The following is a 26867-nucleotide window of genomic DNA, read 5'->3' as shown; positions in this document are numbered from 1 at the left end:
ACTGTATTAGCTATCGGTGGAGCTACTACACTGCCAGCTTTTACTTCGGCTGATAATTTTGGGAGGCAAATAGCAATTAAAACCATATGAACATCAGGGCAATGACCTATTAATTAGTTCAAGTGCTGCTTTCAGTCTTGGTCACAAGGCTTTTTCCATTCTTACAAAATTCATTTGTGTAATATAAAATCTTGGCTGACACTCCAGTGCAGTGGTGAGGAAGTGCTGCATTTTGGAACCAGAAATTTTTGAATGAAATGTTAAATTGAGATCCTACCTCTGAGGTGGATGTAATAGGTTATATGGCATTATTCCAAAGAAGAGGAGGGGTGTTCTACCTGATGTCTGAACCAATACTTATTCTTCAGCCAATATCCCTATAACATATTATTTAATCATTATTATATTCCTGTTTGTTGCATGCAAATTGGCTGTCATATTCCTTCTATGCACTAAGTAGTTACATCTTGAAATTAATTATGTAAAATATTTAGGCTCTCCTAAGGACATGAAAGGTGTTATATTAATATGTCTTCTTTTCTTCTAATGTTGGTCAATCAGTGTGTGAGATACTTACCGATGCAAACAACAAAACTATAATTTGTATTTATATGATCAACGCAATATGACTTTTACACTCATTTTGAGGGAAAGAAGCGTAGATCCAAGACTAATATTTAAGGATAAATAAGAGGAACTAATGCAAAGTTACCGAAGTGAACTTGGTTGCTAGTCTAAGGGATAAATTAATGGAGAAGCAAGTGACAGTCACTTAAGAGAATATTTCAGAATACACAGAATAAATATATTTGATGATAAAGAAAATGTGTTCACTAAAAAAGTTAAGGAGGACCTCAAACTGAAGAAAAAATCATATAATTTTGCAAAGTTGAATGGCAGGTCAGATGGGATCATAGAATCGTACAGATTGGAAACAGAACCTTCAGTCCAATTCGTCATGCCACCCAAACATCCTAAATTAATCTAGTCGCATTTGCCAGCATTTCACCCATATCCCTCTAAACCCTTCCTATTCATGTAACTATCCAGATCCCTTTTAACTGTTGTACAAGTAAGGGCCTCCATCACCTCCTCTGGCAGCTCATTCCATACATGCACCACCCTCTGGGTGCAAACGTTGCTCTTTAGATCCCTTTTAAATCTTTCCTCTCTCACATTAAACCTATGCCCTCTAGTTTTGGCTTCCCCTAATCTGGGCTATTCACCCCATCCATGACCCTCATGATCTTATAAACCTCTATAAGGTGATCCTTTACCCTTCAACACTCCAGGGAAAATAGCCCCAGACTATTCAGCCTCTCCCTATAGCTCAAACCTTACAACTCTGGCAACATCCATGTAAATCTTTTCTGAAACCTTTCAAGTTTCACAACATCATTTCTATAGCAAGGAGACCAGAACTGAATGCAGTATTCCAAAAGTGGCCTGAACAATGTCATGTACAGCTGCAACATGACCTCCCAACTCTTACATTCAATGCACTGACCAAGAAAGGCAAGTGTACCAAACACCTTCTTCACTACCCTGTCTTGCTGCAACTCCACTTTCAAGAAACTGCACTCCAAGATCTCTTTGTTCAGTAACATTCCCCAGGACATTACCATTAATGTATAAGTCCTGCCCTGATTTGCATTACCAAAATGCAGTACTTTGCATTTATCTAAATTAAACTCCATCTGCCACTCCTCGCCTATTTGTCCATCTGATCAAGATTATGTTGTACTCTGAGGTAATCTTCTTCGCTGTCCACTGCACTACCAATTTTGGTGTCATCTGCAAACTTACTAACCATATGGGCCTATATTTACATCTAAATAATTTATATAAATGACAAAAAGCAATGGACCCATCAGCGATCATTGCAGCACATCACAGGTTACAGGCCTCCAGTCCAAAAAGCAACCCTCCCACTACTACTCTTTGTCTCCCAATTTTAAGCTAATTTTGTGTCCATATGGTTAGATCATCTTCTAGCCATATGAACATGTGATATAAACTTCCCAACCAGTCTATCATGTGGAATCTTGTTGAATGCCTTACTGAAATCCATTGATTGAACAGAGTATAAAGAAAGGAGAGAATGGTTAAAGTTTAATTGAGAGTGACATCAGACTGTGAGAGAAAACTAGGTAGAAATGCAGAAGCAGATAGCAAGACAATCTACAGGAACTCAAAAAAGAAAAGTGTACAGAAGGTGAGTTTTGGTCCTCTAGATAGTAAGAATGTGGGGTAAATAGCAAATCATAAGAAATTGGTCACTGAAATGAACAAATGTTTTGTTTTTGTCTTCACTATAGAGGATACAAAAATCTTTCCAGTGATTCTATAATTTAGGAGGTGGAAAACTGAGTGCTGTCTCACAGACTTGTCAAACAATAGCCTGACATAGTCATACCCATGGAATGAGTCCATACAGACAATGTCCTAGACACACTATCACCATGTCTGAATATGTCTTGTCCCACCAACAGGGCACTCCCAGCAGAGATGGTGGCACAGTGGTATACAATCGGGACGGAGATACCTTGACTGTCCTCAACATTGACTGTGGACCCCTGGAGGGCTCATAGCTTCAGATTAAACATGGGCAAGGAAACCTCCTACTAATTAACATGCACCATCCTCCCTCGACTGATGAATCAGTACTACTCTATGTTGATCAACACTTGGAGGAAGCAATGTGGGTGGCAAAATGGACTCTGGGTGGGGCATTTCAGTACCCACTCCCAAGAGTGATTCAGCAGCAGCACTACTGATCGAGCTAGTTGGGTTCTAAAGGACACAGGTGTTAGACTGGGTCTGCAGCAAGTGGTGAGGGGACCAAAATGTATTTGACCTAATCTTTACTAACCTGCCAATGCATCTGTCCAAGACCATATTGGTAAGAGTGACCATCACACAGTCCTTGTGAGACAAAGTCATACCTTCACACTGAGAATACCTTCCATGTGTTGCATTATCACCGTGTTAAATGGGACAGACTTCAAACAGATCTAACAACTCATGTCTCAGCATCCATGAAACACTGTGTGCAATCAACAGTAGTAGATTGTACTCCAACAAAATTTGCAACCTCATGGCTTGGTATACTCTCCCATTCAACTATTACCATCAAACAGGAGAGTGGTTAAATGGACAGTGAAGTAGGACATGCCAGGAGCAGCACCAGGCATACCTAAAAATGAGGTGTCAAGCTGGTGAAGCTACCAGACAGGACTAGAAAAAGCATAAGAAACATGTAATTGACATAGTTAAACAAACTGTATACCAAACAGATCAGATCTAAATTCTGCAATCCTGCCACATCCAGTTGTAAATGATGTTCAACAATTAAACAACTCACTGGAGGAAACGGCTCCACATCAGCGCAAAAGAAAAGACTGAAGCATTTGCAGCAATCTTCAGCCAGATGTGCTGAGTTGATGTTCCATCATGGCCTCCTTTAGTGGCCCTCAACACCTCAGATGCGAGTCTTCAGCCAATTCAATTCACTCCATGAGACTTACAAGATAAAGAACAATACAGCACAGGAACAAGTCCTTCAGCCCTGCTATCCTGTGCTGACACAGTTTACCCTTTGATACAAAAACTGTCTTTACATATAGAATCCATATCCTTCTATGCCTTTCCAATTCATATATTCATACATGCCGCTATTGTGTCTATTTCCACCATCTGTTCTGGCAGCACGTTCCAGGCACTCACCGCCTTTTGTATGACAAACTTACCTCACACATCTCTTTTAAACTTTCCCCCCTTGCACCTTGAACCTGTGTTCTCTAGTAATTGATACTTGCACCCTTGGAAAAAAGCTTAATACTTTCCATTCTATCCATGCCATTCACAATCTTATAAACTTCTATCAGGTCACCCTTCAACCTCCTGCATTCCAGTGAAAACAAACCCAGTCTATCCAATCTTTCTTCATAGCTAAAATCCTCCATACCAGGCAACATCCTGGTAAACCTTTTTTGTATCCTCTCCAAAGCATCCACATCCTTCTGATAGTGTGGTGACCAGAACTGTACACAACATTCCAAATGTGGCCTATCTAAAGTTTGAGAAACAGTTGGAGGAACTGGATACTGCAGACGCTATGGACCTTGACAATATTCTAACAATAGTACTGAAGACTCGTGCCCCAGTACAGCAACAACACTGGCATCTATCTAACAATGTGGAAAATTACACAGGTGTATCCTGTACACAATAAGCAGGACAAATCCAACCCATCTAATTATCATTCCATCGGTCTATTTTCGGTCATCAGTAAAGTGATGGAAGGTGTCATCAACAGTGCTACCACACAGCACCTGCTCACTGACACCCAGTTTGGCTTCTGCCAGGGCCACTCAGCTCCTGATCTCATTATAGCCTTAGGACAAAAAAGCTGAATTCCAGAGGTAAGATGAGAGTGACAGCCCTTGATATCAAGTCTGCATTTGACTGAGTGTGTGATCCTCGCAAAACTGGAATCAGTAGGAATCCGGGCCAAACTCTCTGTTGGTTGGAATGATACCTGGCATATAGGAAGATGGTTGTAATTGTTCGAGGTCAGCCATCTTAGCTCCAGGACATCTCTGCACGGGTTCCTCAAGGTACTGTTCTAGGCTTAGCTACTTTCAGATGCTTAATCAAGCAACGTTTGCACCATACAAATGTCAAGCAATGACTATCTTCAATAACAGATAATCTAATCATCACCTGTTGACATTCAGTGGTGCTACCATCACTGAATCCCCATGATCAACACCCTGGGACATTACCATTGACCAGAAACTGAATTGAACTCACCATATAAATACAATGGCCACAAAAGCAGATTAAAGCACAGGAATACTGCTGTGAGTAACTCCCCAAAGCCTGTCCACTACCTACAAGGCACATATCAGGAATGTGATGGAATACTTACCACTTGCTGGATGGGTGCAGCTCCAACAACACTCAAGAAGCTTGACACCATTGGGGATAAAGCAGCCCACTTGATTGGCACCACATACACAAGCATCCACTTTCTCCACCACCAATACTTAGTAGCAACAGTGGAGTAGCAAAGTATGCACTGTCTACAAGATGCACTGCAGAAATTCACCAAACATTGTTAGACAACATCTTCCAGACCCACAACCACTTCTATCTAGAAAGGCATTCTAGGTGCTGGGTCCACTTTTGTTTATCATTTATATAAATGATTCAGATGAGAATATAAAAGGCTTAGTGAGTAAGTTTAGTGGTATAGTGGGCAGTGAAGAAGGTCATCTATGATTACAAAGAGATCTTGATTAATTTGGTCTTTGGGTTGAAGAGTGGCAGATGGAGTTTAATTTGGATAAATGCAAGGTATTTTGGTCAAACAAACAACGGTAAGACTTATAATTAAAAGTAGGACTGTTATAGGACAGAGAGACCTAAGAGTTCAGGTATGTAATTCTTTGAAGTTTGCATCACATATAGATAGTGTGGTTAAGAAGGCTTTCAGCATGTTTGCATTAATCGCTCACACCTTTTAGTGCAGGAGTTGGGACATTATATTGAGGATATACCAGATGTTGGTGGAGGGTTTGAGTTTTAAGGATGTTTAATTATTGGATATGATGAAATGGCCAAGGCATTGAACACGTATTTTGTATAAGTCTTCACAGTGGAGGATACTAATAACATTGTCAGTTATTGACAAAGAGACGAAGGTAGGTGAGGACCTAGTAACAATCATTATTACGGAAGAGGTAGTGTTGGGCAATCTAATGGAGCTCAGGATAGACAAGTCTCCTGGCCCTGATAGAATACATCCCAGGGTACTAAAAGCGATGATGGGAGAAATAGCAAGTGCACTAGTGGTAATTTTTCCAAAATTTGCTGGACTCTGGGGCAGTTCCAGCAGATTGGAAAACAGCAAATATGACACCACTGTTTAAAAAGGGAAGTAGACAAAAGATGGGGAATTATAGACCGAATAGCTTAACCTCTGTAGTGGGGATGATGCATGAGTCTATTATAAAGGAAGAAATAGTAAGTCATCCATAAACATTGTCTCGTTGGGCAGACGCAGCATGGGTTCATGAAGGGCAAGTCGTGCTTAACAAACTTTTGGAATTCTATGAAGACATTACAAGCAAGGTGGACAACGGCAACCCAGTGGATGTGGTGTACCTAGATTTCCAAAAAGCCATCAACAAGGTGCCGCACAAGTGACTGCTGCATAAGATAAAGATGCATGACGTTATGGGTAAAGTATTAGCATGGATAGAGGATTGGTTGACGAACAGGAAATAAAGAGTGGGGATAAATGAGTGCTATTCTGGCTGGCAATCAGTGACTAATTATGGGCCTCAGGGATCAGTGTTGGGACTACAATTATACAGAATTTATATAGATGATTTGGAGTTAGGGACAACGTGTAGTGTGTCAAAGTTTGCAGATGACACCACAATGGGTGGCAGAGCAATGTGTGCAGAGGACTGTGAAACTTTGCAGAGATTTAAGTGAGTGGGCAAAGGTCTGGCAGATAGAATACAATGTTAATAAATGTGAAGTGATCCATGTTGGTCAAAGTAACAGTAAAAGGAGTTATTACTTGAATGGTAAAAAGTTGCAGTATGCTACTATGCAGTGGGATCTGGGAGTCCTTGTGCATAAATCACAGAAGGTTGGTCTGCAGGCACTACAGATAATTAGGAAGGCAAATGAAATTTTGTCCTTCATTGCTCAAGGGGTTGAGTTTAAAAGCAGGGAGGTTATGTTGCAATTGTATATGGTGCAGGTGAGGCCACACCTGGAGTACTGTGTGCAGTTTTTTAGGAGTAGGTTCCCTACAGTGTGTAAACAGGCCCTTCGGCCCAACAAGTCCACACTGGAAGAGTAACCCATCCAGATCCATTTCCCGCTGACTAATGCACCCAACACTTTGGGCAATTTAGCATGACTAATTCACCTGACCTGCACATCTTTGGATTGTGGGAGGAAACTGGAGCACACCTACACAGACACAGGGAGAATGTGCAAACTCCATACAGACAGTCTCCTGAGGCTGGAATCGAGCCTGGGTTCCTGGCGCTGTGAGGCAGCAGTGCTAACCACTGTGCTGCCTAGTTTTAGTCACTTACTTGAGAAAGGATGTACTAGCACTGGAGGGGACACAGAAGGTTGATTCCAGAGTTGAGGGAGTTGGCTTATGAGGAGAGACTAAGTAGACTAGGATTATGTTCATTGGAATTCAGAAGAATGAGGGAGAATCTTATAGAAATATATAAACTTATGAAGGGACTAAGTAAGATAGAAGTAAAGGGGATGTTTCCACTGGTGAGTGAAACTAAGACAAGGGGGCATAGCCTCAAGATTAGAGGGAGCAGATTTAGGACTGAATTGAGAAGGAACTTCTTCACCCAGAGGGTTGTAAATCTGAGGAATTCCTTGCCCAGTGAAGTAGTTGATGCTGCTTCAGTAAACAATTTTAGAGCTAAGATAGATTTTCTTTGAACAATAAAGGAATTAAGGGATATGGTGAGAACGCAGGTAAGTGAATCTGAGTCCACAAAAAGACCAGCCATGATCTTATTGAATGGCAGAGCAGGCTCAAAGGGCCAGACGTCTTCTCCTGCTCCTAGTTCTTATGCTTTTATGTATGTTCTTAAGGAGAGACTGGATAGGCTAGGACATCTGTCACTGGAGTGGAGTTGGTTGAGGGGTGACCTTTTGGAAGTTTATAAAATCATGAGGGATATAGATAATATGAATGGCAGTGCCTTTTCGCTAGGGTGGGAGATTTCAAAACTGGGGGGAGTACATTTTTAAGGTGAGAGGAGAAAGATTTAAAAAAGACACGAGAGTTGTTTTAAACACAGAGTGGTTCATGTGTGGAATGAACTTCTGGTGGAAGTGGTGCGTATGGGTACAGTCCCAACATTTAAATGACATTTAGATAAGTACATAAATAATAAATGTTGAGAGGAATATAGTCCAGACGCAAGCAGGTGGGACTGGTTTAGTTTAGGATTATGGTCAGCATGGACTGATTGGACCAAAGGATCTGTTTCTATGCTGTATGACTCTGAAACTCGGGCAGTAGACACATAAGAGCACCATCAAAATTCCCCCTCCAAACTGCTCAATATCCTGACTTGTCACTATCCTGACTATCGTCACTATCACTGTTCATTCACTGTTGCTGGGTCAAAATCCTGAAATTCCATTCCTCATGGAATTGTGGGCCTACCTATACCACCAGGACTGCAGTGGTTAAGAAGGCAACTTACCACCACCTTCTCCAGGGCAACTAGGGATGAGGAATAAATTCTGGCCTAGCTAGTGATGCCCACATCCCAACAGTGAATAAATTGGAAAAAAGTTTCCTACCTCTACTCCCCTTTCAGGCAATGAGTTCAAGATACCCACCATACTGTGGATGAATCAATTTGTCCTTCAACCCCTCCAAACCTCCTGCCCCTTACTTTAAATCTACACACTCATTATTGTTCCTTACACTAAGAGAGAAAAATTGTTCATATCTACCCTATCTATGTCCCTCAGAACCTTGTATGCCCCAAACAGATTCCCCTCTCAGCCTCTGTTCTAAAGGAAACAGTCTCAGCCTATCTAAGTTTCCATTCGTAGCTGAATCTCTCCTGCACCCTCCCTCATGCAATCACATCCTTCCTATAATGAAGCAACATATAATGAATGTCGTACTCCAACTGTGGTCTAACTAAAGTTGTACACGCACCATCAAAACTTCCCTGCACTTCTATACAGTGCTTCAATAAACAATGCAAGTATTCAAAATGCCCCATCTCCTGGCAGCAGATGTCCTGATCTTCCTGGGAAGGTACATGCAGTTTGAAGGAGTCAATACCGATGTACTGGACCCCTTTGGAATCTGGACCAGCAAGCAGCAGGTCAAAGTCTTGAAGCCAGTGGGAACATCCTCCACCCACCCTCCAGCTTTGCAATCGAAGGGAGCTGAGTCTACTTGACTGTACACAGGGCAGCCTCAAGTGTACCGAACCTGCAGGAGGACAGCGCACAGTAACACTCTGCAGGAACTGCAAGCAGGAGGGCCATCTGACTAAGGACTGCAAGTTGTCCAAGAGCTGCAACCTGTGTGTGGAAGCAAGTCACCTGTATAAGGCCTGTCAGGTCAGGGGAGAACCACATACGCTCTGATGGTCGGAAGTGGCAACGTGAGATGTGGACCCCCAAAGATCAGCAAGGTGCCACCTACCAGTAGAAAAAACTGTAATAAGGGGCATCCAGAAGGAAGGATAGGATGGCGAGGAGGGAAAGGTAGCCAGTGCAGAGGCACAACAACCAACCCAACCTCTACCTGAAGAGACAGAGTCAATGGAGGAGGAGAAAACAAAGGAGGCAGGCAGTGAATACCAGTGAGAAGCAACCATCAAAGAAAAACACATCAGGCCCAATAAGCCCCACAGCAAAATGGACAGAAACAGCTGGATAATGGCTGCACCAGCAACTCCTCTGACAACGAAGATGTGCAGAGGGATGGCCATCAACAAAAAAAGGAGACGGGGAGAAGTAGAGGAGTACCCCACAATCCTGAAATACCAGACTTCCCGAGGGCCCTGATGAGGCCCAGCCTCCAGTGGTCAAGATCAAAGAGGTACCAGCATACCATAGCTCCAGGCAACTGGGAGCAGTGACACTCTGACAGTCCCTCAGTCAGACTCAGACATGGATCCCGCTGACTTAATTCTCAGCCTGACATCACCGGAGCAGGCAATTGTCCAGCAGAGTGTCCAGCAATTCGCCCACTCCACAGGGATGCAAGGAGTCTCCCAGTGATAAGAGCACAGGTGAATGGACATTGTCTAATTCTATAAATAATTAAAATGGATGTTAAAATTGTCAGTATTAACATGCATAGCATTAAATCTACTACACAATGTGTTTCCACATTGGCTTACCTGGCCACTATCTAAGCAGAGCTCCTGTCCTGCAGGAGTGTAGGATAACACATCTCAGCAGCTGTAGGAGATGGTCACGGTTATGGACCTATGGGCCTTTGATTTGGTCAGGAGGAAACAATAACCATTCCTCCAGTCTGGGTATTCTGCTGCAAGGAGGCAACCTCCCCATCTCCGAAGTTAAAGAGGTGGGGCTGCAGTCGCCTCCTCATAGCAGATGTTAAATACAGAAATGCTCCCCTGAGACTAATTATAGCGTACATCCCAGTGGTAAACAATGAGTGACTGGCTGTCCTGCAGCAGCTCCCACTGCTGATGACAACATCCAGACTGTCATTCTGGCAGGAGATTTCAATTGCATCATTGATGCAGATGGACAATCCAAAGGGGCTCACAGCAAACTGCACTCCATGTCCAGATTCCTGATGGAATTGATTGAAGTTGCCAAGCTGCATGACATTTTCAGCTTCCCTGCAGATGGAGCACAGCGTAGATACGTTTGGTCGCGGCCAAATGGGACTATCTGCTCAAGGATAGATTTCCTGTTTGCATCCCACACATTCTCAATCTGATCCACAAATGTCAAACTGGTGTTCGTCTCTGACTACTGCCTCGTCCTGACTGACTGTCACATACAGAATGATCAGCGGGCTGACAAGGAAACGTGAAACTGAAGGTTATTTTTTGACACCAGAAAACATTGAGGAGCTCAAAGGGGATTATACAGGTTGGACAACAATGAAACCCCTCTTTGAGTCTCCAATGGACTGGCGGGAAACAGTCAAAGGAATATCAAGAGGTTATTCACCCTCAAAGGTGTTCAGAAGGCGAGAAAGAGGTGGCAAAACTGTCTAAACTCCAGAAAAGCATGCTGAACCAACTCCTGTTGCAGATGATGGGGATCAGTTACACAGAGGATCTCCAGGGGGTGAAGAACCAACAAGCTTTGCTCTTTGCCTCAGAAACCCCCAAGATAATCTTCTGGCCTGGGTTCTGCCTTGTACAGTAAGATAAGATGTGCTCATGTCCCTTCTTCCACATGGAAATCTCTGGGTTGAGCAGCCTAAAGGAAGAATATGGCACAGTAATATCATCTCAGTCCAGCATCCCGAGGATCAGCAAATCCTTTTATGACAGTATTTATGACTTGAAGCTGGCTGAAAGAGCGTCCTCCCAGTCGTTCCTGTCATCTATCATGGAGGTCTTAGACGACAGCATCCACAAGAGGCTAGTCCAGTCGTTATCTTTGCAAGAGCTGACCAAGGCACTCTAGTCCATAGGAAACAATAAGACTGGAAGCAATGGCTTACGGGCCATGTTGCAGTTGGTTCTGTGGAACTGGATTGGCCAGGACCGCTGGAGGTGTATGACAGTATGCTTCTGGTAAGTACCAAAAGCGAATCCATGAGGAAAAGTACCATCACCCTCATCTACAAGAGGAAGGTGTAGAAGGAGGAAATTAGAAATTGGCAACCAATATCATTGCTGAATGCAGACTGCAAAATCCTATCTATGGTCATTGCCAACCAAGTCAGATCTGCTCTGGAATTGGTGATTCACCCTGACCAAACCTGTGCTGGAGTAGACAGGATAATCTCTAACAGCCTCTGCTCCTCACGGATACAATCGCCTACATGCAGGACAGGAGTTGGATACCTGCCTCATCAGTCTGGACAAGGAGAAGGTAATTAATAGGATATCACAGATGTACCTATGAGACATGCTCTCCAAAATGGGCTTTGGGGAGCGAATCTGCAATTGGATCTGGCTGCTCTACACCAACACTGTTAGTGCAGTCTCAATCAAAGGGTGGCAATCAGAAAGCGTCCGGATCAGATACAGAGTCAGACAGGGCTACCCACTCTCTCCTGCTTTGTCTGTATGTTGTATGGAGCCCTTTGCTGAGTCCATCAGGAAGAATAAGAACCTGAGAGGAATGACTATTCCAAGCAGCGGAGGCCAACAGGTCAAAGCTACCCTTAAAAGGGCGACATCACCACTTTCTGCTCGAACCCGCTGTCATGAGCAGACTCATAAGCATGTGCGACTAGTTTGAATTGGCCTCAGGAGACAAGATAAATCAAGGCAAGAGCAAGGCCATGTTTTTTGGGAACTGGACCAGCAATCCTTCATTCCTTTCACAGTCAGGACAGACAACTGGTGCTGGGAATGTATTTCGGAGGGGCTGGGACATGCACAAAATCTTGGGAGGAAGGCATCACAAAAGTGATCAGAACTGGTCTTTTGGGGAGCACTCCCAAAATGGAGCTCCCTCTCCATTGCAGGTAAAAATGTGGTCATCAGGTGTGAAGCACTCTCTCTGTTGTTGTACATAATGCATCCTCCAGAAGTGTGCTGTTTCAAACACCCAAGCCATCTTCCATTTCATCTGGAAGCCTAAGATAGACTGTGTCTGCATCGAATCCATATATAAAACTCTAGATATGGCAGAGGGAAAAACATCTAGGAGAAAGTGAGGACTGCAGATGCTGGAGATCAGAGCTGAAAATGTATTGCTGGAAAAGTGCAGCAGGTCAGGCAGCATCCAAGGAGCAGGAGAATCGACGTTTCGGGCATGAGCCCTTCTTCAGGCTGTCCTCACTTTCTCCTAGAAGATTTTAACCTACTGCGAATCCTCTTACAAGGATGCCTTCCTTGAAGAAGCTCTCTTCTTCCCTCTACAAGGATTTCAGTGAGTCCCTCTCTCACTGCACACCCCAGGTCATCTCCTCTGCCCAGATTCCTGAAGAAGGGCTCATGCCCGAAACGTCGATTCTCCTGCTCCTTGGATGCTGCCTGACCTGCTGTGCTTTTCCAGCAACACATTTTCAGAGGGAAAAACATGCCCAAATTACACTCATCCTGATGACCACCTTTGTGTGTGGCTGTGTCAAGCTGTGTGTAGACCTTTGGTGCACAAACACCAAGTGTTGCTATATACTAATGTTCTATCTTTTCCCAGTGTTGTGAAGGATGGGAGTGGCCTCGCTACTAGGAACGCTCCAAGTAGTTAGATTGTTCTGTAACACCTGTCCTTCATCAAGAAATTTGCAAAGAAAAGCAACTTTGACTAGCAGTCCATTAGGAAGTTGTCAGTATTCGGCGTTTCTGAGGGAAAAGGAGAGGTTGGATCTTATCCCGTGGTTCCCTGAGCAAACTGTCAAAGTCATTTTGCAGAATGCCTCAATCAGAACCTTCTAAAAAGCACCAAGACGACTTGGCTAGTGGTGAGAAGGACACTTCTTAGGAGATTCCTTGTGTATACCTGGTCGGACTGCACCACTACACACTGCCCTCGAAGTGTCTGCGGGGTGGGAGTGAGGCAGGGGTGGCTGGTTAAGACTGTCACATATCTCATTCTGGAATGTGCCTTTACAAAGGAAGTCTGGAGGAAAATGTAATGGTTTGTATCGAGGTTTGTCCTGAGCAGCTTTGTGACGCAGGACTCTGTGCTCTACAGTCTGTTCCCCAGGAAGCACACAGAGATAAACATTGATTTCACTTGGAAGACCATCAGCTCGTTTAAAGATGCACTTTAGTCTGCCCAAAACCTGCTGGCCTTCCAGACTGAGTGTTGCAGATTGGCAAATTCCAAGAACCTACGTGCTGAGGGACACACTTGGACAGCCGCTGCCAAGATGTAGTGGGGAAAGATCACAGTCTGAGGTCTTACTGCTGAAGGTAAATGGGGGACTGTTCAGTTATCAGACCCTCTTAGTGCCTTTATATATGTAAATATTAATATTCTATGTGTAAAAGAGGTCTTTGGTTTTTTATTGGATAGAGTCAAAGTCCAGTGTTTTGTTTATTTACTTGATATGCAACTCTACAGAACTAAACTGCTTTTGTGAGAATTTATGTATATGAAGACATGTATTGTGAATAAATATATATTTTTGAAATGAAAAAAAAACCGGTGGGACATGGGAGGGCCATATGAGATTTGTCTGATTCCTGCTATTGAGAGTTGACAAATGGCTCTCACTAGAAAGAAACTCAGGATATCACAAAGCACTTTGTAGCACTTTAAGTGTAATCATTATTATCATATATGAAATTTAACAATTATTTGCATACAAAAAGGCCACAAAAACAGAAATGTGATAATTTCCAGAATATGTATTGACTGACAAATAAATGTTGGCAAGAACACCAGGTAGCATATCACTGCGCTTCTCCAAAACAACTTCATAGAATCTTTTATGACCATTTGAGAGGTTAGACACAGCCCTCTGATTTAACATCTTATTCTTCAGTACTGCACTGAAGTGTTAGCCTGGATTCTTTGTTCAAATGTTTGGGCTGGAACTCAAAATCTTATGCCTCAGAGTTAACAATCTAAACAATAGTTTACATGATCAGCAAACCTAATAAACTGCCAACACACAAGGATGATACATGAAGATTGGGCCCTTCAATAACTAATAGTAACATGCTTCACTATTTGGGAAAAGATAGAATAAAAGACAAATTATTTATGTAATTATTGAAATTGTAAATAAACATAATTGCTGGGTTTAGTTTAGTCACGAAAGAGGAGCTAGACCTAATATAATATGCTTTATTCTTCTTTGCAACAAGCAAATGCATGGATCAGATTAAATTTTTAATACATAAATGTTTGTTTATTATATTCTTAATTGAAGACAAGCCTGAAAGAAATCTGCGATGATGCGATGCACTTTCATTGTGCAGAATGTACATGAATAGCAGTTGTTCGTTACTGAAGCGCTGTACAGATGCTTGAACTCAAAATCTATCAGTTTTTTTGATAAGATAAATAATGCATTCTACATAACAATTGCATCTTGACAAGAAAATCACAATACATTTGCTTGTCATAAGCCATTTGGGTGAATAAAAATGTCAGTCTGTGTAGTAGATATAAATTAAATGTTCAAAGAACCATCAGTTTAACTACGTTGTTACAAGCACAACATAGGTACTACAGTATAATGCTCAGTCACATATTGATGATAAATCGCAAATCACTTAGTTCATCAGAATCTGTCAGAGCCCATCACTTCTTCACCTTGCTTGAAGTGGTAGGTTATGGCTACCTATTATGATAGCTAATTAATCTTACAGATGTTTGATGTAGCTGTTTGACTGGATGACAATCACCTAATATATGCCTTGTGGCAGCCTGCTTGTGTCTTTTGCTTGTCAGCCAAATTTAGATGAAACAGTTCACATCAGGACAGTGAAAGTCATCATTTTCAATACCACATTTTGTTGGAGGACGCATCTTATCTTCTCTTTGCTCAAAAGTCATCTTCATTCAAGTCCAATTGAAACAGTGACATTTATTCTCCTCTGGTGAGACAGGCGAACTATTCCTATGAAACTGAAATGAGACAGTATAGTATCTTGAGTCATCATCACATTATTTGCCAGATAAAAGAAAGTGCTACTACGTCCAGAGTCAGTGTGAAATAAGCGCTGAAAATGTGTTCCTGGAAAAGCGCAGCATGTCAGGCAGCATCTAAGGAGCAGGAGAATCGACGTTTCAGGCATGAGCCCTTCTTCAGGAATCAGTGTGAAATAATACAGGATTGGTAATTAATCTCAGCTGTTTAGTATAAAGGTGATGGAGCCAGTGACCACAATACTAGATTTAATTTCTGTCGGGCTAGATCAAGATTCAATATCTCCTATTCAACACTTGATACTTACAGTAGTGGAAGTGCCATGACTGTGTTGTTCTGCAGACAACTGATGCATTTCTAATGACTTTTTTTTAACAGTAAAAGGTGTAGACAGACGCTCCGAGGTCATGTTGATTCTGTGAATAGCGTTGAGTTTCTCCCCTTCTCCAACACGCTGCTCACCAGTGCAGCCGACAAGACCATTTCTCTCTGGGATGCCAGGACGGTAAATAAAACTTTTTTTTATTAGATCTTTCTACGGTAATGAATCACTGTTAATGCTTTACTTTGCCAAACTGAAAGTTGTGTTTTTTTTTCAAAAATATAAAATTTACAGGCCACTCGGCATAACAGCTTTGTGTTTCACAAGAGCCTCTTCCTACTTTAATTAACCTACATTTATCTCCAAATCCTTATATTCCTTCCTCCTTCATGTACTTCCTTAGACAAAATTTACTTATGTAAAGGAGAGTGGTTACCTTTTACTGGATGCCAAACGAGGAGACAAATGATCCAGCTACAAAAGGGAAGCAATCTATGTGCCTTCTTGTGTTTAAATTAGTCTGCTACCGTTTTTTTAAAGCACCATGCTATAGAGTCATGGAGATGTAAAGCACAGAAATAGACCCTTCTATCTAACTCATCCATGCCGACCAGACATCCTAAAAAAAAATGTAGTCCCATTTGCCAGCATTGGCCCATGTCCCTCTAAACCTATTTATATACCCATGCAGATGCCTTTTAAAATGTTAAAAAAAAATCACACAACACCAGGTTATAATCCAACAAGTTTATTTGGAAGTACAAGCTTTTGGAGTGCTCCAAAGCTTTACTTCCAAATAAACCTGTTGGACTATAACCTGGTGTTGTGATTTTTAAACTTTTTGTCCACCCTGGATCAACACCAACCCCTCCAGATCATGGCTTTTAAATGTTGTAATTGCATCAACCTCCCGCATTTCCTCTGGCAGGTCCTTCCATACACTCACTACCCTCTATATGAAAAAGTTGCCTCTTAGGTCTGTTTACCCTGACCATGCCCCTCATAACTTTATAAACCTCTATAAGGTCACCCTTCAGCGTCCAACACTCCAGGGAAAATAGCCCAAATCTATTCAGCCTCTCCCTATAGCTTAACCCCCCCCCCCCCCCCCCCCCCCCCAACCCTGGCAACATCCTTGTAAATATTTTCTGAACTCTTTCAGGCTTCACAACATCCTTTCTATAGCAGGGAGACCAGAATTTCATGCAGTATTCCAATAGTTGCCTACCAATGTCCTATATAGCTGCAACATGACCTCCATGACCAGTTTTAATGAAATGCAAAATTAGATGGTGATTTTCATATAAACGCTCTTAAAGGTTTGGTCACCTTTGCTGAATCACAGACTTTCACTGGAAACTCATTCATTTTGTTCTTCCCTTGCATAGTTCATGTTGACCTCCAGCTGATGATTTACTTCTTAAAGAATGGTACACTCAGGGAATTTTGCATGTACAATAATATGCATAGTTAATATTTTATTAAAAAGCAAGTGTATTCTCTGAAGATATTCCACAGGAATCATAATACTTAAATGTTATAACAAAGGCAGTATTATATGGATAATTTCCTGACACTACTTGTTGAAGAACATTGGGATACTGTTCACAATTCAGGCAGGCATCTGAACACCACTGACTGTGTAAGAAAGTCAATCATTTGAGTTTTGCCAGTTTTCAATAAGTGATCAGATGATGATCTTACTGACCAATTAATGGCAAGAGACAGGATCTTGAAGGTGTTGGGCCAACAGGAGCCTTAGCTTGAAAGCAGCAACATTGTACATGGGTGTAAGTGACAGAGTGAGGATGCCACAAAATGGAGGCAGAGTCTCCAACTTTTCCAAATTTTAAATGAAGAAAGATTTTGTGAACAGTTCATCACTGTGTGGACCTCTTTCCCAGGCTGACCTGTGGCTGCTGCTGAAGCCCATCCAGGTAGGGAGGGTTTTGAAGCCTGCATAGCATGTTGCCCTACCAGCCTGCAAGCAGCTAAATTTACCCTCTTTGTTTGTAAAGTCTGGATGCTGATAGGAAAATTTTGATCAGCCTCTGTCAATAGGCTCCAGTAGTCCTTTCATTACTTCAGATTAAAGGAAAACACTGCAAATGCTGGAAATCAAAAAGTGCCAGAGAAACTCAGCAGATCTGACAGTATTTTGGAGAGAGAAACAGTTAACACTTCAAATCCAATATCACTCTTCCTCAGAACTGAAGGGGTCTGGTAAATGATAGTTTTTTGATGTGTTGACAAAGGGAGAGGATAAAGCAGGTGAACAGATAGCGAGAATGCTCACATCACAAGACAAAGAGAGTGCTATGCTAATAGTGGTTTACAGGAGGGATATAGATGCAAAACAGATGGTAATAGTAGATCCAAATAGTAGGAATTAGGTCAGCTCTGCTGAGAGCAAAGTCATGCTAACAAGATGCTGCAGAGAGGGGAAAGAGGGTGTAGTCAAAATGGAGGATCATATTCATGCTCTGAAGTTGTTGAACTCAATGTTTGAGTCCTGAAGGCTGGAAAGTCTCTAAGTGGAAAGTGAGATGTTGTTCCTCCAGCATATGTTGGGCTTTCTGGAGTGCTGCAGCAGTAGCCCTAAGACAGAAATATTTTGCATAAGAGCAAAATTCAAAACATGAACTCTGTTTCTGCATCCACAGATGCTGTCAGACCTGCTGGGTTTCTCCAACTTTTTCTGTTTTTACTTTAAATATTTCACTTGGCCATCCTCCACTTGGACATGGATACCCTTGTTGCGCCCCGATCCCTATTCTGAGAAAATGGCCATTGTCAATTTCACACCCATCTGTTTCTATTCCTAGACTTAGTAGAGACTTTAAAAATTTGCACCAACTATTTAAAATAGCATTTTTACCTGTTATTGCATGCAAGGTCCTCTTCTGGGGCAACAGAGTCAATCATTGGCCCTCGTCTTAACTTCGTGACGGTGATGGTGTCCTCATTTCTACGTCCAAAAATATGCAGTCACGGCCCCACCAGTGGGCTTTGAGAATTGAATGCCGAGGCAAAGGTCTGGATTTCCCTTCCTAAACTTCTTTTAAAATGTTCTCTTGAAATCCCTCTTTGACCAAGCTTTTCCTCACCTGTCCTAACATTGCTTTATATAGCTTGGTGTTATTTTGATAATGCTCCTGTGAAACCCCTTAGAACATTTTACTATGTTAAGGCCATGATATGAATATAATTCATGGTTTTCTGTGTTCTAACTGTGCTTCTCAGTACAAGATGAAATACCTTAATGTCATTTCTGTAATAATATAACCTCCAATCGATGATGACTAACAATTGTATACAATGTAGAAAAACAAACTCAACTATCTTTCTGCCTCTAGATGGGAAATCTAAAGGTCTGCATATTTTTGGCGGTGTAATCGTAGTGTATCTGCACCATATCATCTCAACCATTACCAGCTGCAGTAGTTAACTACCAAGTGGAAACCCTAATATGTAACCAAGGTTTCACAATGACTTTCACACTGGGGCTAACTATTAATTTAGAATTTGACTGAACCAACAGAGACTGACTGCATCTTGATTTAATGGCTACTACAGTGAGAGCTGACCTACAAATGCTGCCATGTTTCTGCAATTCTTCCCAATATCGCTTACACATTTTATTTCCATAAATAGTCTTTCTCAGTCCAAAGTTAATTGTCACATGTCTTCAGAAAATAAACTTCAGATAATCACACTTTGCAATTTCTTCTTCACAGAAATAATTAGAGGTTTTATTAAAGAAAATATTATTTGATTCTCAGCAATGTGAGAGTTAAAGTAGTCTTGTATCAGTTTGTTCAGGCAAGGAGAATGAGTCAAAGTACCTTGCATTGTAGAAGGTGGTAAATGCTCATGAAGCAAAAAAAGAAAGATTGCACGTATTTGGGAGCCGGTGGGAGTGTGGAGTTCAGGCCACAATTTGACCATGTGCAGAATTATTGAATGGTGCAGCCTGCTCAAGATACTGAATGGCCTGGACCTGTTCCTAATTTGTATGTATATAGTGCGTCCAAAAGCATTTTCCACTGATTAGAAGTACTATTGAAGCGTTATCACTGGTGTTGAGTAAAAAATTGGCAGCCAATTAGTGCACAGCAAACTTCAAACAGAAATTTGATTATGACAAAATAATGTTTTAGTGATGTTGATTAAAGGATAAATACCTGAACTCTAATTTAAGGTTTGCACCAAATATTTGATAGCCATCTTTCTTCTGAGGTGTGTATTTCAAAATATATTTCTCTTGTCAAAATAAGCTTAATTTCCACCTCTTCGTAATCAACTAAGCAAAAACCCTGATTAGCCCCATTTTCCAATTTTTTTTTTAAAACATTGTTTATTTTCACATTGGAACAGTATATTGTGTGGTTGTATGTTTCAAATCCATGAAAGGCTGGATAAGGTAAATAAAAACAGGCTGTTTCCAGTGGTTGGGGGTAATTATGAGTAATCAAATTGATTCAAGATTTAACATAGATTTCCAACAAACAGCAAAGGAAATTTGTTCTCATGACAATTATGTGAAACTCACTTCAGGGATGATTGTTGAGGTAGGACTTGTCAGCATTTAACAGTATTGTCAGTATTGAATAGGTGGATGACAAACAGCCAATTAAAATGATATGGTAACAAGAGGAGTGAAAGTAATTGCAATTTTCTACTCATGTAAACTAACTTGTATTGGATGGGTCAAATGACCTGTTTATATGTTGTAGCTTGTATGTATATGTTCTTGCATATTGAAGTTGGTGACAGAAAACATAATGCCATCTTGAATGCTATGATGTGGAGGTACCGGTGTTAGGGTGGGATGGTCAAAGTTAAAAATCACACACCAAGTTATAGTCCAACAGATTTATTTGGAAGTACTAGCTTTCAGAGCACTGCTCCTTCATCAGGTAGCTGCGGAGCAGGATCATAAGACAGAACTTATAGCAGATGATCAGTGTCTGAAACGATATGTTAAACAAATAAAGTATTTAAATCATTGGTAAATTCTCTTCACTTTAGCTTCTGCATTCTGGTGAGATCTCCAAAGTATGTCACACAGAATACTGGTGGGCTTTAAAATCACTATTACTTTAACGACTGGAAAATCCTTGCACCGACAGTCTGTTTGATGACTGTCACTTGACACAGCTCTCGCATATTTAGCTTTGGTTTGAACTAAGAGAAAGGAAGTAAGCTTTAGACAATAAAGCAACAACCTGCAATTACATACCATCTTTAATGCAATGCTTCAGGATGTTTAACAGGAATAAAAAAGTTACATCAAACCACGTACGGAGGTATAAAATTAGATAACCAAAAGTGAGATCAAAGAGATGGGTTTAAAAGGAATATTGCAAAGGAAAAAGAGATATTGAGAGGCAGGAAAATTTAAGGAAGAAATTCCAATGCTTTGGGGCTTGGAAACTGAAGGCAATAGTGGAGCAATTAAAATTTAGAATGCTCAATAGGCCAGAATTTGCAGAGTGCAGAGATCTCATAGCTTGTAGGGCTGGAGCAGCTTAGAGTTAGGAAATGACGAGGCCATGTGGGAATTTAAAAACCAAAATGTATTTTGAAATCAAGGCATCTGATGGCTGTATATTTAAATTTATTAGACTGTATTTAAAATCCTCTTTAATATTGTTTTTGAAATTCTGCCTATTGTTCTAGACGTTTCTTTTAGCTCAAAATGTTGCCTTGACAGCTCAGTTATGAGAACCTTTCCTTCAAATGTCCCCAGTTTATCACTCTTTGACTATGGAAAAGACTATTGCAGTTATCTTCTTAAACAGTGGTTCCCTAAGTACTCTTCCATGACCCAGAAATGGAAATAGAGCTGGTTATTGCAAACAACATGTTATTATTAATGTTGATGATTGACATGTCCCTAGTGGTTTGTGGTGCATGTTTGCAATAGAGATGAGGCCATAGATTTCTGTGTTACTCAGACTCAAAGGATTTATGTACAACCTGTGAAATCTGTAGTTAATTTAATGGTCTTTTGGAATTTGCTGTAAAAGCAGACTTTATCCCTGTCATGTTCTGGTGAAGTTTATGAAAAATCAAGGAGCATATTCCAACTCTTTTTTTTTCCATGACACCTTATATTTTAGCTACTGATGTCACCATTTTTGGATGACACTGTTCAATAACTAGCCAGAATGAATAAATGCCTGTTTAAAGCTGCACACTGTTCTTCAATGAGGATGTGCTTTGTATTCTCTTGTCACAATGCTGTATTCAAAAATGAGCTCAGATAAAAATGCACACCATCAGAGAAATCTATTGTGCCCTTTCTCAAAAAGATGTTAATACCACTTGTATTAAGTGGGATGAGCAAAAGTACTCTCTGCTGTAGCAAACCCTGGGTTTCTCACCCACATTCCCTTGGTTAGAGTCAGAATTTTTAACAACTGGGAAAGAGGCCCTTCAGCCCACTGTGTCCCCACCTGTCATCAAACATTCATTTATCCTAATCCTATTTTCTAGCACTTAGCTCATAGGCTTGAATGTTCTAGAATTTCAAATGTTCATCTATATAGTTCTTCAGGGCTCCTGTCCCTATCTTTCATGCAGTGAGTCCAAGATGCCCACAACCCTCTGAGTGAACAGAAATTCCTCATTCCCATTAAATCTCTTGTACCTTAATTTAAAAGTATGCTTCCTGGTTATTGACCTCTCTCTAATAAGGGTGTCATAGTGCCACACTGTACCTCAGAGCAGTCACGTCATGTCCTGATGGTCAGAAAGTTATTTGGAACAGTAACCTAATGACATCATTTTCAAGCAAACTTTACGAAAGTGCCTGGCAGACAATTATGGTGTTAATGAATGGAATGTTACACTGTTAAGGACGCAGAGACCCGAGGTTTATATTTAGATAAAAGCACAAAACTATGTTTTTATTTTGACCTCCAGCATCCAATGTGCTGGAGAAACTCAGCAAGTCTGGCATTATCTGTTTAGACTTCACTTAAGTCAAATCAGGAATTCGGTTCAGAAGAGAGAGCAATTTTCTGCTGGAAGAAACAAGTTTTCAGTGTCTTGTGGAACGTTTCTGGAATCTTCAACCATGATAACCTACCTCAGATTCTTTCAGCCCTCCACTGGAACCAGCCTGGACTTCTTACCCTCTCCACATCACCGAGCCTAGGCTTTTCCTCTTCTCCACATTAAATAACCCTGAGCTTGTCAACTTTCCACAGTTACTAAACCTGGGTTTTATTTGTTGTTTCATGGGATGTGGGCATCACTGGTATTATGATCAGGCCTCGGGCAAGGTTCCTCAATTTATTATGTTTCCAAATTGGTTGCCCCAAATTGTCAAACTCATGGCTCAGGCACAGTGAACTAGCTCCCCCTCTTTGTTTATCACCACCACATCTCCCTTTTGAATATTTTTCTCCCAGACCAAGTGGATTTATGTTTTAAAAAGGTTGACTTGTAAAGAAAGGCTGGGATGTTTTTCACTGCTGCAAAGGAGGTTGAGAAGTGACCTCATAGAAATTTATAAAATAATGAAAGGTATAGATAGAGCTGATGGTAGTTGTTTTCCCAGGGATGGGGAGCTTCAACAATTGGGGACAGGAGAGATTTAAAGACATGAAGGGCAAATAAAAAAGAAATCAAAACAACACCGGGTCGTTCATGTGTGGAATGAACTTCCAGAGGAAGTGATAGGTGCGAATACAACTACAATGTTTAAAAGACATTTGGATAAGTACATGAATAGGAAGGATTTGGAGGGATGTGGGCCAGAAGCAGGCAGTTGTGACTAGTTTAGGATTATGGTTGGCATGGATTGATTGGACTGAAGGGTCTCTTTTCGTGCTGTATAACTGAGTTAACTTATCCAGACTTTCTTGAGTTAACAAGAGTCATTTTATTAATTGGACACAAGAAGAAACAATCTGCAGATATGGCACTAGCTAGTCCTGAATTGCTCTTGAATTGAGTGGCTTGAATCCAAACCATTTCAGAGAGCTTTAAAAAGGCAATTGCACTTATGGATCTGAAATCACAAATAGGTTTGACGATAAAAAATGCCAGATTTCTAATTCACAGTACTTTAGTGAACGAGATGCATTTTTATAATAAATTATGTTAGACTAGCAGTATGAGACTAGCATCCAATTCCAAGTTGAATTTAAATTCCACCTGCTATGTTGTGATTTAACTTGTTCCCAGAGCATTAGCATGGGCCTCTAGTGTACTAGACAAGCAACATTACCACTACATCTTTCCTTGTTCTAACTCTCTGCTTGGTAATAAATTCCTGAATCCATCTTCTCCACAGTAACCAAACAAGACCTCTTCTCCTCCTCTGCAGTGATGACAATTTTTCCAGCATTACTGGGTTACCTCGTGTCCAGGGCAGTCTTATGAACCGCATTCAGGTCATCCTAAAACACCAGAGCAATAGACAGCAAAATCCATCAATATGAAGAGCCACTGGACTCTCTCAAACAGTGATATCTCAATGAGCATTTGTTATGTTGTGTGACCATATAATGCCAACTGCTAATGTGATCGAGTTATAACAGTCACCATCTTGCTGTTCTGACAGGAACTCTACGGTCTCCTTGGTGTAAAGTTGGAGAGGAAAACCACTAGGTTGTCTAACAAGAGGCTTTTGACTTAATCAAAATGTAATTTATTGCATGATAGTCAAACAGTGATAAACTGGGGACATTTGAAGGAAAGGTTCTCCTAACTGAGCTGTCAAGGCAGAATTCTAAGCTAAAAATATCTAGAACAGTAGGCAGAATTTCAAAAAACAATATTAAACAGGATTTTAATTAGGGTCTAATAAAGTAATACAAACTCCATGAGTGAAATGATGTTAATAAGACTGTTGGAACTCCAAGGTTAACAGATTTGTCACATCAAATGCTTCAGATGTGCTACCTTTCTCCTCCAATTCCTCATGACATGGTCAGAATGGGTGGAGCTTCATGCAGTCTTCAACTTTGACCCCGTCAAAACTATTGTCTTATACACTCTGTTCTGAGAAAGGCACATAAATTCTTCAGATTATGTAGAGATGTATAGTACAGTATTGTCTGTGTTTGAAGGAAACAGAGTCACAGCAGCTCTCATCAGATAAAGTCTTGCCTTAACCTTCTTTGCCCTAAGGAGAGCAACCTAATTTTCTTTAGTCATTCCATCAATATGAGCACTTTCAACTCTAATAGTATTCTGTTAAATCTCCCCTTCAGCCTATTGTCTTGATGTCAAGAGCAATCACACTTATCTTACTTTTTGCCATTGAAATGCAGCCCCTTTGTCATGGAGAGTCATATACCCATGGGATCTGAAGTGAAGTGGAACTGCACAGCAGTGAGCAAGTTATTAATGAATGAACTTTGTGGATAATTGAGTGGTAATTGACCAAATTGAGTTTGTTGTCCTCTTTGTGGACAGGACATTTCTGCATAATTATTTTTTCAGATATTTACAGGTTGTAATTACAGGTTATAGCAGTATTGGAACAACCCGCCTGATTTGGATAACCTGTCTTTGGCACAACAAAGTTGTTGGACCAAAAGCATTTGTTGTGATATTCAACAAACTCAGTGCCTTTTCATGTCACATGAAACATATTAAACTGACTGAACATTGACATCAATGAATAGAGGCTGCGTTTGCAGGAAGCACCACATGTGCCTCAGGATTTATAGACAGCAGTCTAGTTTCCTTAACTTCTTGAAAAAGCAGATTTTACACAGGCTAGGTTTGTTTTGAGTGGTGGGTGATATCAATAGTTTCCTGCAGGATGACCTACTCCCTTCTGGTCCTGGTGGTCACTCTGTGATAATAGTGAGAATGAGCAGGCACTCAGAATCACCGCTGTGACTGGACTTCCCCATGTCGAGTGCTATTGACTGCATAAATGTAGCCAGGAGATTTTATAAACTGCAACAGACAGGAGATTTTATAAACTGCAAGGAGGGATATTCATAAGCCAATGTATAGCTGGTGTTCAATCCTGGAAGTTTATGCAAATTTTTACCAGATCTCTTGGGAATCATGGTAACGTCCTCAACTGCAGCAGTAATATTACACTGTTTTATTCTGGAAGTAAACTTTGCGGCTGGCTATTAGGAAATAAGGGAAGCCCATTCATTCTTGGCTCATGCCATCTATGAAAAACCTAAACAATGAAGCATAGGTCAGGTATATCATCAAGCAAGGCATCAGACATTTGGGCAGGCCAAAAAGATTCCCTTTAGTACTTATAATCTACAGTATGCTGTATACTCTTTAACATTGCGTAGTAGATTGGATTACAGGTAAAGGAGGATGGAAGGGCTCTTCATTCATTTTTGGCTAAGGATAATATAGAAAACAGATAAAAGTGGAAAAGCCATTGCTAAATGAACTGCTTATATTGCTTCTGGGGATGCTCTACCATTGGGAAATTTAACCTAACATAAACATAACAAAAGAAATCCTGCAGCCTTCTCCTCTTCCTCTTGCGTAGTCCCTGACAGTAAAATTTGCAGGATTTTTTAGGAAACATCACTGCTGATATTACTCAAGGGATTTGGGGGTTCTGCTCTACATTGTCCATGTATCCATATGGGGGTTGGATCCTGCCCTATAGACCACAAGCTTGGTTGCTGAATATGAAACTTTTGTATTCAAACATTGTATTTCTCAGCTAGACGAAGGCTGTGCAGATTTTGAATTTTATCATCAATGTACTCACTGAGAGAACTCCCAGGTTGAGAGTATTCTGGGTAGTCCAAGATGGAGGACAGGAAAATGTTGTGGCTGTAAGAGCTGCTCCTTTTTTATGAGGTAATTTAAGTGTTGGAGCTGACTTCCTATTATATCTGCAGAAAGTGTGTTTGGTTATGAATCCTATCGGATCGCATGGATCAGTTAGAGCAGCAGTTAATGGCATTGAGCAATTTACAAGAGCCAGGGTTGTGATGGATGGCAGATTCAGGAAGAGAGAAAAACCACAGATGGGTAACCTCCAGGAAAGGTAGGAGGGGTAGGCGGGTATTGCAGGAGTCTCCTGTGGCTATTCCCCATTTCGAACAAGTATGTTGTTTTGGAAGTGAAGAAGGTTATCTCAAAGTAGAATGGAATCTTCATCAGATAGGCCAATGGGTCAAGGAGTGGGAGATGGAGTTTAATTTGGATAAATGTGAGGTGCGGCTTTTTGGAAATGCGAATCAGGCCAGACTTGCGCATTTAATGGTAAGGTCCAGG

General features: G+C 41.1%; 1 protein-coding gene across 5 annotated transcripts in view; it reads left to right on the top strand.

The window, feature by feature from the left end:
* LOC122551440 (sperm-associated antigen 16 protein) overlaps positions 1-26867 on the top strand; it is a 992024-nt gene that overhangs the window by 655260 nt on the left and 309897 nt on the right. For all 5 annotated transcript variants that reach the window (XM_043693348.1, XM_043693349.1, XM_043693352.1 and 2 more), the window contains one exon: positions 15689-15815. In XM_043693348.1, coding sequence (XP_043549283.1) covers positions 15689-15815 — 127 coding nt within the window. The remainder of the gene's footprint in view (positions 1-15688; positions 15816-26867) is intronic.

Source organism: Chiloscyllium plagiosum, chromosome 7 (genome assembly GCF_004010195.1).
Source record: "Chiloscyllium plagiosum isolate BGI_BamShark_2017 chromosome 7, ASM401019v2, whole genome shotgun sequence".
NCBI lineage: Eukaryota > Metazoa > Chordata > Chondrichthyes > Orectolobiformes > Hemiscylliidae > Chiloscyllium > Chiloscyllium plagiosum.
This window is presented reverse-complemented; position numbering and strand designations above follow the sequence as displayed.